We start from the raw sequence: 20,000 nt of genomic DNA, 5'->3' as shown, positions 1-20,000 counted from the left end.
ACAAAATTGGAAAAAAAAGAAAAATGGATTTATCGCTTTTCTCCGTTCCGATGATAAAGTTCGCCCTCGAAGCTAATCGCTAATTGCAGGAATATCATCATCGAGAAAAGCTTACAATTATTGATGAAAATGTAAAAGAGAAAAAGAGAGAGAGAGAGAGAGAGAGAGAGAAACAAAAAAGAAAAACAAGAAAAGAAAAGAAGTGAAAACAAAATATCGATCAATTATTTTCAAATTTTTCCATATACACATATACATTCCCGAATGAAACGAGTTCCAATCAATTACATTTGTTTCGTATCTTTTTTTCTTTCAATGTTTTTATTTTATTTGTCTGCGAAGCTCGAAAAAAAGAAAAAAAAAAGGCTCGAGCTTCCATCGTTATTTATTTATTCACTCATTCATTCATCCATTTATTTATTTATTTATTTATTTATTTATTTATTCAATTATTCATTTATTTATTTATATTTCTCGTTTTGTTTCGTTCAATCTTTTATATTTTCCCATTCCTCTGATCGTAATTTAACATATTCCTTTAATTTTCTTTCCCTCACGTCAATAGCGAGTTCCCAACAAAAATATAAACGATAATATTTTTCCCTTCGATCATCACAAATCAATTGTTATTAACAATAAAACTTGCTACGTACGTACGAAACAATTTTTCCCTTTTTAAGTATATTCCTTTTTCTCTTTTCTATTCCCACTTTTTCTCTCTTTTCTTTTTTTCTTTTTTTCTTTTTGTTTTTTCTTTTTTTTTTTTTTCCTTTCTTTTTCTCTTTTTTTTCTTTTTCTCTTTAGTTTCGTTTTTTAGTTCGTTCGTTTTTTATCCAGGAGATCAGCGAGAGAGAAGTATATGCATTTAACTGCACTTAACTGATAAGTACGTTGCCCTCAATCGATTTTCCACACTTTATCGTTTTGCAATAACAACAACAACAACATCAACAACAACGATCGAATATCTCTTTCTTTTTTTCTATCTCCTCCGCCTCCACCCCTCCCCCCCCCCCTCTCTCTCTCTCCTATTCTCTTGGGAACGACTTTCATACACATATAGACAACAGAGACGATCTAAAAGAGTTTGGGTCGCGTCTTAAGATCTATGGACTTACGATCTAAACGAAATAAAGATTTAATCGTGCATTTATGTGCATTTTCAAAAAAGAAAACAATCTTTTATTCGCAAATATTCGCACACATACGCACACAAACATACACATGTATACGCACATACGCACACTATTTATCTCTCTCTCTCTCTCTCCCTCTCTCTCTCTCTCTCTCTCTTTCTTCCTGTCTCTGTCTATCTATCTTTTTCGCAACACACAAACCCTTTCTTATCCTTGTAAGACGCGTAGAAAAGGGCGAAAATCTCGAGAGAATTCGTCGGGAACTCGTCGCAAAAGTTCGATGATCGGAAATCGTCCGGCACGGATTTACTTTACGAAAGGGAAAGAACTTGATCACGTTTAATGTGATTTTAAATTCGATCGATTCGTTTACGAAAACGTTACGTTCTACGTTTATACACGTGTAAATCCGTGGGCCGACTTTTTATTCTAATTTTAAGATACATATACATATGCATATTTATATATACATATACATATACATAAACATATATGTATACATATATATATGTATATATATGTGTGTATATATATATATATATATATATATATACACATATATATATATATAGTCTTGCGTGTGACACCTGAACGATCAGGGAGAAGATAATTAACGCTAAGAGACCATCCACCCTTCCGACGTACAATTATAATCCGATCTCAATAAACGAAATTAATCGACTTTCGAATGTCGTCGGAGATCTCTTTTCTCGTGTTTGCTTGTAGAAAAACAAATGACCAAAAAAAAAAAAAAAAAAAAGAAAAAAGAAAGAAAGAAAAAAAATGAAAAGAAAAAAGAAAGAAAAGAAAAAAGAGAGAAAGAAACAAAATAAAAAAGAATAATAAAATGAAATAAAATAAAGTAAAAAAAGAAAGAAAGAAACATCACAACGAACGATCGGACAAGAAAAAAGAAGAAGGAAAAAAGAAAAAGAAAAAGAAAAAGAAAAAAAAAAAGAAAAAGAACGTCTAATTTGTTCCCTCACAAAGAGATCGACAATTAGCGCCAACAAAGAGAGAGAGACAACAACGAGGACTGAGAAAGTAGTATATATAAACGGGTTAGACTGCACGATGCGATTCGTGAATTCTCGGTAGGGTGGAAGGGCGGAAGGGATAAGGGCGGGTAGGGTAGGGTAGGGTAGGGTAGGGTGGGGCGGGGCGGGGCGGGGCGGCGACACAGGCGAGGCTGCGCGTTTGTTCCTCTTGGGGCGATTCCGGACCATTCGCTTAATCGTTTCGTCGATTAATCACTAGATCACGTTTTAAACACCGTTTCGTTCTCGTTTGGATTCGTTAACGGTGAAAGTCTAAGCGAAGTGTTTTCTTTCTTGGAAAGTGTTCGCTCTTTTTTCTTTTATATATATATGTATATATATATATATTCTTTTTTTGTCCTTTTTGCTGTATTTTTTTTTTGTCTTGCTTTCTTTCCCTTTTCGAATAACACAGTGATAATTTAACGACATAAACAAGGATTTTCATACATATACATATATATATATATATATATATATATATATATATATATATATACATATGTAAATGTATGCACGCATATATACATATATATGGGTAAATATACGCATATACATATATATATATATATATATATGTATATGTATGTATAAATGTTTATATGCATTATCCTTCCTTCTTTTTCTTTTTTGGATTTTCTTTTTTATTATATCTTCTCCCAAGGAGGCCAAACTATGACGAAAAGTTCGCAATCAAAGAACGAACGAACGAACATCGTCATTGTCATTGTCGTCTTCTCTTCGTCTTCTTCTTCGTCATGGTCGTCGTAGTCGTAGTCGTCGTCCGTCCTCTCCGTGTAGGCTTGTCACGTACACTACGTGTATACTACTTGCACCGTTAGGAGGAACTCTCTCCTCCCCACCAAGCGACTACTACTCCTTCGCGCCGTTCGGCACGCGTCGTTTCGTTGCTTTTTCTCTGTTCGTCGTTACTGGCTTTCACGATCGCTACCTAAGTCGAGTCTCGTCGAGCATCATTTTCTCATGGCCCCTTGAAATAGGCCTTTCATTTATACTCTCTTTATCTCTTTCTCTCTCTCTCTCTCTCTCTCTCTCTCCCTCCCTCTCTCTCTCCTTCTCATTTTTTTCTTTCTCTATTACTCTCTCTCTCTCTCTCCTTCTCATTTTTTTCTTTCTCTATTACTCTCTCTCTCTCTCTCTCTCTCTCTCTCTCTCTCTTTCTCTCTGATCTTTAAAAGTAACTAAAACACCAGATTAGATCATGCCCGTCCCATAATTTTTATCCTCTTCACTCTTCCGCCTGTAATAAACTTCGAAAATCCTTTTGCAATTTCGACTCGTGATAACTCCAAATATCATTGAAATCTTCCTCGTCTTCCTCGACGAATATCGACTTGTCTTCCTCGATCGCATTTGTTGCCGACGGTGCATTTGGCGATGGAGAATAAAACTTGATTTCCAAGTCCCGATGACCGTTCGGCGAAGTAACAATTTCCGTGGAGACCTCGAGGCCCTTAGAAGAGGGCGAGCTAGCTGAATTACCCAAGTTACCGTTCGATGAAGATACGTTTGCTGTGCCGTTGGCCATGCCAGCGGATGCCGTCGTATCACCGTGCCAAAACGTTCCTCCGCAACGTTTGCCGTTCTCCGATTGACCTCTGTCACCAATCACGCCGACGTCTCTGCTGGGTGCGGTAATCTCTTCGCTGAAGTAGCTAGTTGGATCGCTCCAGCTACGCCTTAGGATTACCGTGCTAGAGCCATCGCGTTCTGGTCGCGTTATACGCGAACATTCCGCGTCAAATAATCTCTCGATTGTTACTTGCTGCTGTTGGTGTTGATGTTGATGTTGGTGTTGATGTTGATGTTGCTGATGATGCTGATGTTGGTGTTGCTGTCGATCTTGACAACCGAGAGACGAGCCACGCGACAGAAACATCGTTGGTGCCTGTTGAGGATATTGGTGATTGGCAGGGCAAAAATCGTTACACGATGGTGCGGTTAGATAAGGGGAATATCCGTTTTGATCTACGTCCCAAATTAATCCAGAAGGATCGCAATAACGACACTGACAAAGTCCCAATCCGTCGGTAAAACCGTCCTCGCAGGTTGCCGTAGCGTCGTTGTAATCCTGATGTATGTAACGAGACACAACGTTATTATTGTTATTATTGTTGTTGTTGCCGCTGTTGTTGTTGTTTTTGTTGTTGTTGTTATTGTTGCTGCTAACTACATGATGATGATGATGATGATGATGATGATGATGACTGTGCGGCCTATAAGCTTTCGACTGAATCGCTCGCATCGTGCCGGGCACGACGACGTTTCTGTTGTCGTCCAGCACTTTCACTTGCACGTGCCGATGCGCGTACCTCTGTTGCCTGATGTCGGCAATGGCCTGCACGGAGGACACCTGCGCTCGACAAGAGCCGTAAACACTTTCCCTACCGATCGGTGGTCTTCTGTGGTTTCTCTGTTGAGCCGATCCACTTTCGTATCTTTGATGATCGTAACAGCTAGACGATACGTAAGGTTTAAACGGCATAACGACGCCTGACTGTTCGTTAACGGCGTTAGGACTCGTTCGTTGCTGCTGAGGTTCATCCGATTTCGTCGCCATTGCCGTCGTCGTCGTCGTCGTAGTCGTCGTCGTCGTCGTCGCCACCGCCGTTATCGTCGTTGTCGTCGTCGTTGTCGTCGAACTTCCATCCGTCGATGACGTTGTTATCCCTCCGTTCGGAGGTTTCCTATCCTTCTTTCTACGCTTCCGTGGTTTTATGATGCGGGGTAGACTATTCTCAGAATTGTTCGATCCGGAACTTTCGTCGCTAGCGATACTCAACGAATCGATATTCGCAATATTTGTCCCCGTAGAATCTTTAGAGACGTTCGAACAATCCCCCTTTCCATTTCCTGTTTGAACCTTTTTCGTAGATTCCATTGGTCTCCTGGGTCGTGGTGGCGCTGGACATCGCGTAGGTCCGCTCGTTGAACCGTTCATCGTACTGTTCATCGTACCGTTCATCGCCGATGAGTTTCCATTAGCGTGAACGTAACCACCAACCGCGAGGCTGCTGCTGGGAACGCCGTTGCCGAGGCCGACGGCGTTGCCAGTGTGTATTTTTCCTCGATTGTGAAATCGACCGGCGAGAATCAACGGCGCTCCCTGCGTGTGAATGGCTAGTCTGGAGAGGGGACTTTTGTGCAGGTGTCCGTTCAGCTGCTGCTGCTGCTGCTGCTGCTGCTGCTGCTGCTGTTGTTGTTGTTGTTGTTGTTGCTCGCAAGCTTGCGATTGCTGTTGCTGGGACGATTGTTGATGTTGTTGCTGTTGTTGTCCCAACGAAGGTGACAAACCTTGATTACATCTACGAGGACTGGACGTCATCGAAATGAGTGGAGCACCTGCCCAACCACCGGAAACCGTGCCGTATTGCATTGAGCATTGCTCGCCGCCACTAGCGTAATTCTGTCCACCGTAACAGGCTTTAGTATTTTTCCCACGCAGATTGTTTTGATCCTGTTTCTTTCCAAGGATCGCCTTGTGCGTTCCGTTTCGAACGTTCGACGATATCAAACAGCTACCGATGTAACGCTCCACCTCCAGGGTGCCCTGAGAGCCCGGGCTCATCTTACAATAATAGACTACTTATCGAACCTTATCACCCTTATTCACCAATTCCTCAAGGATATTAGCTCAGGATCAGACACATCGGATTCACGTCTTCTTAAAAACAAAGAAAAAAAAAAAAGGAAAAGAAAACAAAGAAAAAAAAGAATCTCGATCCCCCCCTTTTTTTTATATCTTTTCGTTATATATTTTTCTCTTTCGATCACCGGAGGAATAAACGATCACAGAACACTCAACACCACTGACCCAGTTTCTTCGAACGCGTCTTTCCTCTCGGCATCTCCACGAGCCAAGTGTACTCGATCTAGCCCATGATGCATGTGTCCTCGATAATATATACTCGATCACTCCGATCGGAATGATCTTCGATGATTGTAGAAAGAAATCGATGAAATACGAAAGAAAGAAAAGAGAGATAGGGAGAGAGACAAAAACAGAGACAACAAAGAGAAATATAGAGAAAGTGTGTATGGGATGCGTGCGCGTTTATATATCGTCCACCGATCGCGAAAATACTCGAAAGAGTTCGAGAACGTGGACAGAGATATCTCGACACGAGTCTCGTTCTACGACCGTACGTAGCCACGGCTGGAACGACACTGAGAGACTAGCTCGGTCGAGCGCGCCTACACCGTCTCTCTCTCTTTCGAGTCTCTGCGACGTGGAGGTCTCCCCACCCCTAACTTGAACACCAGCACCAGCACCACCACCAGCACCACCACCACCACCACCACCGCCGCCGCCGCCAGCACCGCCAGCACCACCACCGCCAGCACCACCACCACCACCGCCACCACCACCACCATCGCCACCAGCAGCAGCAGCAGCAGCAGCAGCAGCAGTACCTCTACTCTATTGCCGCCACTGCCACCGCCTCCTCCTTTACTTCATGACGATACAGCGGCTCGACGAAACTTCATGGTATATAACTTATGTATGTGAATATATGTATTTATATACATATATATGTGTGTATATATATATATATATATATATATATATATGTATGCATGTATATATACATATATACAGAAAATGTCGTTCTTCCTCCGGATGACAGCGTCACAATTTAGCAAGCTATCGGAGAAAGCCGGCCATGGATACAACGACGAAATGTGTATATATATATATATATATATATGTATATGTATATACATACGCATATACATATATATCGTAACTACACCTACATCTTTCGCGAGACGAATTTGTTCCAGTCGAAACGGCTTTGACTTTCGACGCGTCAACGAAAGATAAACTCAAGTATGCTTTTCCTTTCGTAGGGAAAGAACTCGTAAAAAAGCTGCAGGGTTAGCGATAAGAAGTCGACGATTGAGTTTGATAGTAAGGAAAGGGGGAAGAAGAATATTTGCTTGCTTCCTTGCTTGCCTTTGCTCTATGCGATACTGGAGGCTATTGTTTGCGTTCCGTGCGATTACTTTTAATAAATTCGACGACCGGGAGGTCTGCGTCCGATCTATGGAGAACGAAAGGAAATACAGATAGAAGAAAGAGAAAGAGAAAAAGAAAGAGAAGAAATAGCTTTTGCTTTGTTATACATTTTCTGTTCACCCTCTCTCTCTCTCTTTCTCTCTCTCTCTCTCTCTCCTTCTCTTCGTTTCTCTTTACTTTACGCCCTCTCCCTCTCCTAGTTTTTCGATCGTGTTTCCAATTTATTCCAACGATAGGACGTGTATCATCGTCTCTTCCGCGTAAATTTCCATTCTAGTATCATCGGATCTCGCCGTGTATATGACAGAAAAAGAAAAAGAAAAAGAAAAAATAAAAAAAAAAAAAAAGAAAAAAGAAGAAAAAAAGAAAACAAGAAAGAAAAAACAAACAAAAAAATTTTAAGTAATACCTCTCGATGGCACTCGGAAACTAGTAGTACGATAATGACGAGAAAGCTCGTCATGCTGGGACGACTTCGGGTTCTCTACTTTGCTCGATGCGATTGGTAAATAGTGACTTTCAAGCCGGTTGCGCAGTCCTGTGATGTTTGCGACGGGAACGCTAACAATAAGACAAACTCTAACTTGAAATTACGTTGAGTACGGGAAAGGAAAGTAGAGAGAGAGAGAGAGAAAGAGAGAGAGAGAGAGAGAGAGAGAGAGAGATCAAACCGAAGTGACCAAGTGATCTCACTGGATTCGAATGTAATGACTAATCTACTAACAATGATAACAATGATATTTTTCTTTATGACATCGATCGATCCGAGCAGATCGAACCTAAGCATAGATTATAATCCATGAATTATTATGTTTCAGTTTAACGTTAGTACGAGCTAACGAGGAAGCGTCGAGAAAAGAGAAAGGTGAGTGAAGGAAGAGAGAGAGAGAAAGAGATTGGGAGGGAGGGGGAAGATGGAAAAGAAAAGAAAGAAGGAAGAAGGAAGAATGAAAAGAACGATATCTTTGATCGTGGCATGGCACCCTCCCATCGAGGCCACGAGTCTTAAAAGTAGGTCACAAGTCATCAATCGCTCGCGGCACGATACGAAACGATCCCAGAATATTCGCACCACTAGCATCTTTAGTTTCTCATATCACAATGAACCTAGGCTTTCTCAACAATGCATCTATATTCTCTCTCTCTCTCTCTCTCTTTCTCCTTGCACGATGGATCATAGAAAAAAAAAAAAAAATAACAAATAAATAAATAAAAGGGAAAAAAGGGGGAAAAAAACTTTTTCGGTCTTTCATTTATTTTTTTTTTCCCCCTTTTTTTTCTTTTTTCTTTTTCCCTCACGTTGATCTCCAATGGATCAATGATGACTCGTCCGTTCGATTAAAATATAAATCATTTTATCGCTCGGTATAATCCACGAGAAGAGCTGGCTATTCACGAAATCACTCGATGCGGAGCGACGCGGAACGGCTGCGTTTCCGGACTCACGATCGCCGTAATAGGATCGTTGCCTTCGCGAGAATGACTCGCGATAAATATTGTCTCGCCGATGACGTTCCAAAGAGATTCAATTGCATCGAAAAACGGGGCTAACGATGGCTACCAGCAGCAATGACGTATATACATATATACATACGTATATGCATACAAGTATGCATGCATACAAGTATGCATGCATACATATATACTTTCATACATTTATACATTCATCTAGCTACGTACTATAAGCGAACGCTCGCTCGTTCACTCGCTCGCTCGCTCGTGGTTATCGTCGACGTGGTTACTACGATCATTCGCGCTTTATCGATCTATTCGATCTTCCGACGACACGTACCGTTAGTAATTGTTGCAAGCTCATTTTTACGTTACGCTTTACGCGATCCGCATAGTACGATAACGCGTTTTGCGATTGTGTTCCAATTTTATCGCATGGTATCCCATTGTTGTTAAACCATTGCCGGTTTGACGAAACTATGAAAAGAATGTTGGCCATCCTTTTATCAAAACGATCCCAACGTGAAATTATCGAAACTTGAATCTCTCAAAAATCCAACGAATAATAAAAAGGATTATGATATTCTAATCTATGATAATAATTATTTATTCCCTTATCACCGATTGAAAATGTCAATGACGAGCGATGAAAATAAGTCTTACGATCGTTGCAAAAAAAAAAAAAAAAAAAAAGAAAAGAAAAAAAAGGAAAAGACAAGATAAAAAAAAAAAAGAAAAAAGAAATTCATCTGTCGAAACCTATTTTTTACCCGTTCTTACGTCGTTTTTTTCTTTTTTTTTTTTTTTTTATTTCTTCTTCTTTTTTTCCTCTTTTTTTTCCTTAATTCGTCAGAAAATTGCACGAACATTTGTTATAATAAATCTACGTAGCAGGCTATCCATCCCATTTTTTTTTTCCAAGCCGTTTTCAAACCCCCACCATCCATGAATGGTAGTGGTGGTGGTGGTTCCCTTGCGGGCGACCGATTATTACACCGGCTTGGCAATAACTTTTCCTAGAAGGTATCCATTACCGTGATTGTTCGCAAGTTTATGGTCGACGTTCTATGGTGCAACTGCCTGCGAATACTCTCAAGAAGAAGGAAAGGAAAGAAGGGAAAAGAGAGAGAGAGAGAGAGAGAGAGAGAAGGAGACAGAGAAAGACAAAAAGAGAGAGATAGAGAAAGAGTAAGAGAGAGAGAAAGAGAAACGTGAACGTATTTCGTTTTCCGTCGTCGTCTTCGTCCTAGAAAGCGTTAATCGTTAAACGAGATAGCTAGAGAGAAAGATATATATATATATATAGAAAGAAAGAGAGAGAGAGAGAGAGAGAGAGAGAGAGAGAGAAAGAAAGGAAGAAAAGAGAAAGGCGAGCGGTCGATGGACGGTGGTAAAATGAAAAAAGTGCGCGGCAAGGTGTCGTGTCGTTTAAATTCTTCTCTGGCCTAGAAAAAAAAAAAAGAAAGAAAAGAGAAAGAGAAAGAGAAAGAGAAAGAGAAATAGAAAGAGTTGAATGCGGAAGGATTCGCCGTCGAAGATCGGACGGATTTCGCGCGGTATTACTCGTCGACTCAAACTGTCAGCTGACAGTCCGATAATTGCACGAACTCCGATGCTATATACATCGACTTGGACAGATCGAGAGAGAAAGAGAGAGAGAGAGAGAGAAAGAGAGAGAAAGAGAGAGAGAGAGATATTGCAGTTTTTTCGCTGAAATCGGAGGGACATAAATTAAATAAGAGCAAAACGCGCAACCAGAGAGATTCGATTTAATGAATATTTCCAGTCCGCTCGACATTTTGGCACGTTCAATTGGGCTGCCGTAATGCGGATGCAGACCGCTCATATCACGAATCATCCATCTAACTCGTTGGTTGGATGGTCGGAGCCAATGTTGTTAGCACTTTTTCGATGCGTCCAAAAGTGTTCGAAAGTATTAAATATTTTCGATATGAATTATTATCGAGTGAATGAAAAAAAAAAGAGAGAATAAAAAAAAAGAAAAAAAAGAAAAAAAGAAAAAAAAAAAAGAATGATTCGGTAGATTTAACGTTAATATCGTAAACGTAATAAGAAAAGTAAGAAATGTTCTTTATTATTCCTTAATTCCTTGGAGTTATTTCTTGTTTTTCTTTTTTTCTTTCATTTAGCTCGAAGAAAGAAGAAAGACTAATCCGCGAGAAGGAAGAAAGTAAGTAAGTAAGTAAGTAAGTAAGTAAGTAAGTAAGTAAGTAAGTAATTTCGAGGTGAAGTTGGCGCGGACTCGAAACACTCGTCTCTAGTCTTGGTTTGCTTCTCCCAGGCGTCGAATTCGCCACTTTTCCAAAGTTCTACGTGGAGAAACAAAAAGCGTGTTTCCCCACGGGGTATTAGCCGACCGATTGGCAAAGATCCCAAGTTGGCGCTAACGAACGCGAACCGAAACCGGGCTGCCAGGATATACGAGTGTTCCGTAATCGCAACGGTACTATGGATAACGCTTGACGAAGGATAAATAGCCTAAACCAGTAACTCGAGCTCGATACTTCGGGGAGGATGGTGGTGCTGGTGGTGGTGCTGGTGGTGGTGCTGGTGGTGGTGCTGGTGGTGGTATCGTTTGCTGTTGACTCGCTACTGGCTGCTTTTACATGTTCTGTTTACATCGATTTCGTAGCAACGGAAACACGACCAACGCGATTCTGCGCATTCGGGTAAACGCGTGTCACGTTGTTGAATCTACGGGAAAAGAGTGAAAGAAGAAGAGAGAAAAAGACAGACAGACTGTCTGACAGACAAGGAGAGAGGGGGAGAGAGAAGAGGGAAAACGATTTACGTTCGAAATTTGTTCAATCCTCTCGTCTACAACTACCATCGCCATCAGCACTACCACCTTTCCATGTGGTGCATGAGAATTCGTTTTCTCTATCGTCCTTTCGAAAGAATTGATCGAGGGAATTGGTTCGTCGTCGGTTCTACGATTACCTCGTCTGTCCTTCTGTCGACATGAATATCAGATTCCCTTCAGCGGTGGCTCTCTTAATCCAACCAAAATGGAAGAGCTATTCGACGAAATAAGAGTCTTTACAGAGCTGTGAGCATTCGATATGGAAAGAGATATATATATATATATATATATATATAGATAGATAGCTAGCTAGATAGATAGACAGATAAAGAGAGAGAGAGAGAAAGAGATAGAGAAAAGGACAGAGAAAGATAATCTTCTTTTCGTTTCTCTGAATAAAATGTTCGTCGATGAATTAAACGTCCGAATGTGGCATAAAAGAAATACTCATGTCCTTGTCACGATCTTTACCCTTTTAAAATGATGAAACGTCTATTGTCATACGCAAGGGAACGTGATGAATATAACAAATATACACGTATCCCTTTCTATACTATATACGTTTCATCGTATTCGTGTACGCACCTACTACTGTTGGTTCAGAATGTATCCAGAGATACACGTCGTACGGGGACGTCCATCGTACATAGGAGCTTTGCCCGAAGGGCGAAACCCGTCGTCAAAGTGGAATGACGTGCAGTAACGCGACGAGGGAATCGAGACATTGACGCGCCATAGGGACATTCTAGGGAACATTCTGGGGAACATTCCTGCGTGTCCGTTCTACATAGAGTGGATCGCTCGACCACCGCCGACAACCACCCAACCTCCCCACCCATACCTCCCTTCGATTTATCTCTCCTTCTCTCTGTCTATCTATCTATCTATCTCTATCTCTCTCTATACTCGCACAGACCTTGCGGAAGCCTACAATCACGTTGGTTAATCAATGCCGACCAATTATCACGGCGGAAGATTTGATTTCCCATCGGTACTACTCTCTCTCTCTCTCACCCCTCCCCCCTTCACGGCCCTTATAACACGTCGATATATAGAACGTGCGACTCTACGTGAAAATAGAAAATTCTTCTCGACCAGCTTGAAATCAATTTTCTCCTTTAACGCCCGCCTCGTCTCGGTTCAATAAACATTTCTTCTTTTTTCTTCTTCTTCCTCGTTTTTTTTCCCTTCTTTCTCTTTTTTTTTTTCTTTTCTTTTTCCCCCTATTTCTTTACTTTCAAACGATCAAAGATCACGAGATACGCGATAAAAATTGAATTGCATTAGCGTTGAATGAAGAGTATCCATTTGTTTTTCTTTTCTTTTCTTTTCTTTTCTTTTTTCTTTTTTTGTTTCTTTTTTTTTTTTGTTCGTCTTTCGCGACGTTCTTTAATTTGTAAAAATATCGTTTACACCATCAACGTTTCTCCATCATTTTATTGATGTTCAAAAAGTAAATCGTAAAAGTGACGATTCACTTTTACGACGTAGTTGTTTTATAAGGGGCAAAAAGGAAGAAAAGAGAACAAGAAGAAGAAGAAGAAAAAAAAAAGAAAAAAGAAAGAGAGAGAGAGAGAGAGAGAGAGAGAGGGAAAAAAAAGAAATTTACAGGACAGTGAGAAAGTGGAAATTTTACTATGTCGGATATTACAAGGCAAGACGGGAGAAGAGAGTCGGCCCCGTTAGCGTCGTATGCCGAATTAAAGTACCAAGAAAGGTTGGAAAAGGAAAACCAGCGAGAAACATAAAGGGAGAAAGATGGACAGAGGAAAAGAGAGAGAGAGAGAGAGAAAGAGAGGAAGAAAGGAAGAAAGGAAATAGGAAAAAGGAGAAAAGGGGAAGAAACCGTGCGGAAAAGCGACCATTAAACGTTTGTAACTTCACTTCGTACGTGCCGTGGGATAGCTGTGGTACTTTCTAAGAGGGATATATATATATATATATATATGTATATGTATCCCTCTCAGAAATATATATATATATATATATATATATATATATATATATATATAGAAAGAGAAGAAGATATAGGGAAGGGAACAAGTAAGATGCTTTAAGCGCGGAACTTTTTTATCGGAAGAGAGAACTGCGTTCGATTTGCTCTCCCAAGCTCCGGCTTAATGAAATTGCTAAATCTACCGTTATTTACCGGCACACCACGCTACGATGATATTTATCTCTCCCATATTTCGTCGTGGCCAGTACGAAAAAGCACCCTTCTTCTTCTCTTCTTACTCTTTTCTTACTCTTTCTCCTCCTCCTCCTTCTTTTCCTTCTTCTCCGTTTCTTTCTTTCTTCTTCCTTTTCATCCTTTTCTTTTTCTTCTTCTTCTTCTACGTCGTCTATCCCTTTTCTATCCTTCCATAGTCAGCCAATATCCATCGTTCGATACTAATACGAATACCGGTTTCCCATTTTTCTTTCGCTAAAACCTATCGTCAGCTCGAAGAATTACGACTGGTGAAGGGAGAGAGAAAGAGAGAGAGAGAAAGGGTGAAAGGGAGAGGGGGGAGGAGGGAGAGAGGAGAGACTTGGTCATTTTTATCCAGAGACGAGGAGCACGTCGAAATCGATTGGAAATAACGTGAACGGTTATGAGCGATAATTAATGAACGACCTCGGTGGTCACAGTCCGCTTCGATTGCAAACGAGATACCGTATGTTCGATTAATAAATTCCAACATGTGACTGATGGAACAGATGACATTGCGAAAAGGTGATTTGTTCTTTTTTTTTTTTCTCTTTCTTTTTTCTTTTTTCTTTTTTTTTCTTTTCTCTCCATTTCTCTTTTTCTCTCTTTTTTCTCGTTTGATATAGATATTATGTCGCAAGATTATGCGTATTGAAAAATAAAGAGTGAACTTCTTCAATTTACTTTTTTTTTTATCTTCGTCCCCCTCCTTCTTCTCTTCTTCTCTTCTCTTCCTTCCTTCCCTGTTAGGATTCTAAGAAGTAAATAATTCAAGATCTCGTTTCCCTTTCTTTATCCATCTCTTTCTTCCGACTCTTTCATTATATCTCAACCGCGACGAGTATCATTACGTTATCCATACTCTTTTTTTTTCTCTCTCCCCGCTCCTATTTCTTCGTGAAATTTTATCTCGTTCGAGAGAGAGAGAGAGAGAGAGAGAGAGAGAGAGAGACCGCAGCTTCTAATGCCGTCCTAATTCCGGTTAACGAGTTGAGAACAGCATCTTCTTCGTTTGGCGGCGTAAAGAGACCGCATGCATTTGTATCGTGTTATAAAGAGAGAGAGAGAGAGAGAGAGAGAAAATAAAAAAAAATGAAAAAGCAAGAGGACGAGCAAAAAAAGAAAGAAAATAAAATATATAATACAACTGCTATCTCTCATAAAAAAAAAAATATACGGACACATATAAGCATACACAATATACGAAAATCGTGGAGATATTACTCGAAGGTTAGGATTTTAATGAACTTTTATATTTTACCTATCGGTTTAATTAAAAAGAAAATATAATATCCATGAGAACCCATAAATCCTCTCTAGAGCGTATTTGTTACTATCGATCGATTGATCGATCGATCTAACCGATCTAACCGATCGATCGATCGATCGGCACATGTAAAAGAATGTCAATTTCCAATCGGCGATATAATGATCGGATGACCGTAAGCAGAAATAGAAATTAATTATTCGAACGTCTTTCCTCATCGTGTCCACGAGTTGACTGACCAGATATTATCGTCTCACCCCGCGCCTCTACTAAACCTCGCTCTACCATTTCTCCTACCCAACGACCCCACCCAGAGGTCAAGAAAGATCATCGTATACGATTATTGATCGAACCGTACACAGAGTTACGCAGGTGCGTGACGACTTCGTCGAGACGTTGGGAATGACGGTGCCCGCACCTAAGAAACTATTGCCATGATATCCATTAAACGGGAAATAATTCGATAGCTTTTAAAACGAACAACAAATTCTATTTCATTATTCTCATACTTACTATTTTTCAACGTCGAAAGAAAAAAGAAAAAAAAAAAAAAAGAAAACAAAATATGATCGGTCCTACCGCTTTATAATAGCTTTACTTTTTCACTCGCTTACCTGAAACAAACGGAAAGAAAGAAAAAAAATAAATAAATTAACAATGAGAACGCCGGCCAATTATATATTTCCTAATTAAATAATAACAATAATGATAATAATAATAATAATAATAATAATAATAATAATAATAATAATAATAATAATAATAATAATATTAATGATAATGATAATAAAAATAAAAATAATAATAATAATAATAACAATAACTGTTAATATTAATTACGCGATAAGCACTGATAAAAGATGTAGTACGTAAATTGTCCTTAAAAGGGATCGACTATACCATATAAAAATGAATTCATTAGAAACGATTCAAGTTTGTACTTAAATGGTACATAGAAAAAGATCGAGAGAGAGAGAGAGAGAGAGAGAGAGAGAACAGAGAAAGAGGAAAAAAGGACAGAGAAGAGGATAGAGAAAAGAGGATAGAGAGAAAGAGAGAGAGAGAAATCTCCAGTTCCGGATAAAAGTCACTCGCACGGAAAATCGCGGTGTCCCAGTGAACGAATAAAGTGAGATACTAAAAAGAGAGAATAAAAAGAGAGAGAGAGAGAGAGAGAGAGAGAAAGAGCTTCGAAAGAGGTTTGCTAGAAACTCGGTGTACGTTCGCGGATCGCGATGTGCCGAGGGGTGAGAAGCACGATACAGACTATTAAGCGTATGCAAAGCAAAGTTAATTTCATTGAACTTCCCAGAGGCGATGGCGATGGCAATGGGCGATGGTGGTAGTGGAGATAGTGGTTGTAGTGGTACAAAGTTTTACAACGGCCGCCATGAAATGTGGGGGTTTAAACGGCTGGCAGGAGAATACATAATGAGGATGAGAAAACTATACCAACGGTTGGGGGAAGTAAAATACCTAAGGGCTGTGCACCGTCGACGTTTAACTCGTCGGATAAAGGACTTGGTCGCGTGCCTTTTGTCTCTCTCTCTCTCTCTCTCTCTCTCTCGCTCTTGTTTTTTCTTTCTTTTCTTTTCTTTTTTTTTTTTTTTAATAGATATTAAAGATACTTCTATCTCTTTGTCTCCCTCATTCACAATAATAACTCGAATAAACTCTATAAACTTCTAAGAATAAACTAGCAAACAAATCCCTATATTCGACCGATATACGATTTATATATAATCGAAATATTGTAGTTTAAAGGAGGTAAAATAAGAAAACGACTAGCCATTATTTTACGTACTTATGCAAAAGACATATATATATATATGTATATATGTATACACATATGTGTGTATGTGTGTGTGTATACACGTAACATAAATAGCTGATACGTTTATGTAATACCTAGAGAGTCATAGTACGTACATGTCTGGATTGAAGAGAAACGAAAAAGAGGATAAAAAAGAGAATGAAAAAGGATGCGACCACGTAAAAAGCGATGGTCTCTTAGAGCCGGTACTTGTATAAACTTCGATCCCGGGACGTCGTAAATCGAAAACTCGCAGACAGTTTAACGCATCGCGGCTGCTTTTCCATATCGGGCTTCGCACTTTATGGTCCAGCAGTACTTCTTCTTCTTCTTCTTCTTTTCTCTTTTCTTTTCTCTTCTTGCTAACGCACTAGCTGCGGTGCTTTATTCTCTTCCTTTACTTTCTACCTACCTACCTACCTATCTACCTACCTACCTACCTACCTACCTACCTACCTACCTACCGTGGACAACGTTTATTTAATGTTATGGAAAGACATTGTGCTAGAGCGACACAGCTGTTTGTTACCTTTCAGTTTTAACACTTCCTGCTTGAATTTGTTTGTTCCATAGGAAGCAGAAGGAGAAGCAGAAGAAGAAGTAGAAGAAGAAGAAGAAGAAGAAAAAGAAGAAAAATAAGAAGACGAAGAAGAGGAAGAACAACAGAATAACGACGAAGGCAACGACGATGATTATGATGATGACGATGATGACGATGATGATGATGATGATGATGATGATGATAAAGATCAAGAAACATGACGTTGCTTAGAAAGGTAATTACAATTAACGTTCATGTAAACGACACGCTAATCCCTCAAACATAAATCTTTATAATAACATAATACAACGAATCGTGCTCATTGCTAATTTTCATTTGAATTTTACGCAAGAGAAAGTGATAAAAATTCTTTGTGCTTTTCAACAAAGATATCTAACTATTATCACTATTATCACTACTACTACTACTACTACTACTACTACTACCATCACCACCATCACCATTACAAAAAGCCGAATCACGTTTGTAACACCAAAGTGGTGAAAACAAACGAGATAGGTGTGAGAGTGGCAAAGGGAGGGGGAATAGAAGGGGGTAAGCCCGGCTACCGACAAATAAGCGAAAAGAGGGTGAGTCGTAATTAGCACGAACAATGGAACTACATTCATCCTAAGGTTCCAAGCCTGCAAACAGGAATTAACGATCGGGTCCTTTCTCTCTTCTGGTCCATCTATTCATGCCTTCGACCCTTGTCCCTCCTATTACTACTCTTCCTTCGTCTTTTTCCTTTTTATCATGGTCCAGTAACAGCACCCTTGTGTACACTACTGTTCTCGACGTAGAGTTCTTCAAAAGAGAGAAAGAAACGAAACGAAACGAAAGGAAAAAAAAAAAAAACGAAAAAGAAAAAGATTTCGTATCGTCTCGAGTCCGAACTGAAATTGGATGGTAAAGGAAAGAGAGAGATGGAGGGAAGGAGGAAGGAAGAGAGAGAGAGAGAGAGAGAGAGTAAAACGGAGATGAGTGAGCGGAAAAAGTGGGGTTGGTTGCAGAACGGGGAAAAAGGGTGAATGCTCTTGATTTTACCAGAAATCTCGAATAGCCTTCGATGAAGAAAAGTCTAGAGATTCGACCGGGGTAGCAACCCTTAAGGCTTGTTACCTATGAGTCACGTACCATACTCGAGAAAGTAGTCCGTCTGTGTGTTTATACGTCCGAGAGGAAAATAACTGGGGGAATCTCTTTCAGAAAACGTGCCCTAATCGATTTAATCTACTTCCACAAAGAGAGAAAGAGAGAGAGAGAGAGAGAGAGAGAGAGAGAGAGAAGACGAAAACTCTATATTACGGATTCTATTCTTCTAATCATTGCAATGAAATTAACGTTCTCTTTCTCTCTCTCTCTCTCTCTCTCTCTCTCTCTCTCTCTCTCTCTCTCTCTCTCTCTCTCTCTCTCTCTCTTTCTTTCTGTCCGTCAACAAAGGTTGATTTAAAATCGCATTGTTATTAATTAAAAAATGTATACGATATTAAAAAAAAAAAAAAAAAAAATGAGTTGATGATAGGATAAGGAAAGCACAGATAAGGATAGATAAAAAAAGATAAAAGGAACTTCGAAAAGTATATGAACGACGGAAGATAGACTAAACAGTGTTGACCAGAATATTCTCTATGAGGTATGAGAGGATTACTCGAATAACTCGGCATTCTATTCGCGGTTTTGCGATATCTACCAGAACATCATATTTTGGCGAATAACTCCTTTGAAAATGCCAAATTCGAGTGTATCAATGACGCCTCTATTATCACGTAAACGACACGTGTCCAAAAACCTTCCTCTAAATACCGTCCTTTCTAATATGTGGCATTCTGCCAATGTCTCTAAACTTTCAACTTTCCTTTCATTTCCTTCCTTTCTTACTTATTTATTTATTTATTTATTTATTTATTTATTTATTTATTTATTTATTTACTTACTTACTATCCTTTCTTTCTTTTCGTTATAAATCAAATTCTATTGGACAATTACAATCGAATTTAATAGACAAAGAAATAAAATTGTACAAGAATATGTCAGATTTATGTTATATCGACTAATACTTTTCTAACGTCTATGAATGCATATACATATATAAATATATATGTACGTACATAAATAGAAGAATCAACGACAACTTTCTTCCCATTAATAACCTGTCCTTATTTCATCGAGTAAGGATTAAAAGGATTAAGACTCAAGGATTATAAAAAATGACGTCTATACGATACTGCAATCTTTTAAATCTTGTTTTCGTTGCGTTTAACTCATACGTACATACATACATACATACATACATACATACATACATATATACATGCATTGGCTCGCACCGGCTAGCTCGTCAGCGCATAAGCAAACACGAAACGTACGTGTTCGGATTGGCCGATTCCAACTCGATTGTTTGCTTGTCTCGTAACCTTGGCATTGGCGAATATGTACGGTATGTAAGAAAATAGAAAAAGAAGAGGAGAAGAAAGAAGTAGAAGTAGTAGTAGTAGTAGTAGTAGTAGTAGTAGTGGAAGAAGAAGAAAAAAATGGAAAAAAAAATGAAGAAGAATAAGAGAAGCATGTGCCAAGAGCGTGACGACTCGAAAACGGATATTTCAAAGGTCGAGCTCTTTTCCGTTTTTGGATCTGACTTCCGGTTTTCGGAAGGATGAACGAATAGATTCCGATCGATCGATACTCCTATATCTAC

The 20,000-nt window shown here is 39.4% G+C and overlaps 2 protein-coding genes across 4 annotated transcripts in view; both read right to left on the bottom strand.

Annotated features, from left to right (window-relative positions):
• Positions 1-20,000, bottom strand: part of LOC124426329 (CCR4-NOT transcription complex subunit 6-like) — a 427,489-nt gene that overhangs the window by 332,887 nt on the left and 74,602 nt on the right. The window lies entirely within an intron of this gene.
• On the bottom strand, positions 1,265-6,478 carry LOC124426328 (probable serine/threonine-protein kinase DDB_G0267686). The gene has a single exon (XM_046967890.1). The coding sequence runs from the start codon at positions 5,760-5,762 to the stop codon at positions 3,423-3,425; it is 2,340 nt and encodes a 779-aa protein (XP_046823846.1). The 5' UTR covers positions 5,763-6,478; the 3' UTR covers positions 1,265-3,422.

The sequence above is a fragment of the Vespa crabro genome, chromosome 8, assembly GCF_910589235.1.
Source record: "Vespa crabro chromosome 8, iyVesCrab1.2, whole genome shotgun sequence".
Taxonomy (NCBI): domain Eukaryota; kingdom Metazoa; phylum Arthropoda; class Insecta; order Hymenoptera; family Vespidae; genus Vespa; species Vespa crabro.
This window is presented reverse-complemented; position numbering and strand designations above follow the sequence as displayed.

Excerpts from the sequence above, each read along its gene's own strand:
- LOC124426328 (XM_046967890.1), bottom strand. The coding sequence starts at position 5,762 with ATGAGCCCGGGCTCTCAGGGCACCCTGGAGGTGGAGCGTTACATCGGT.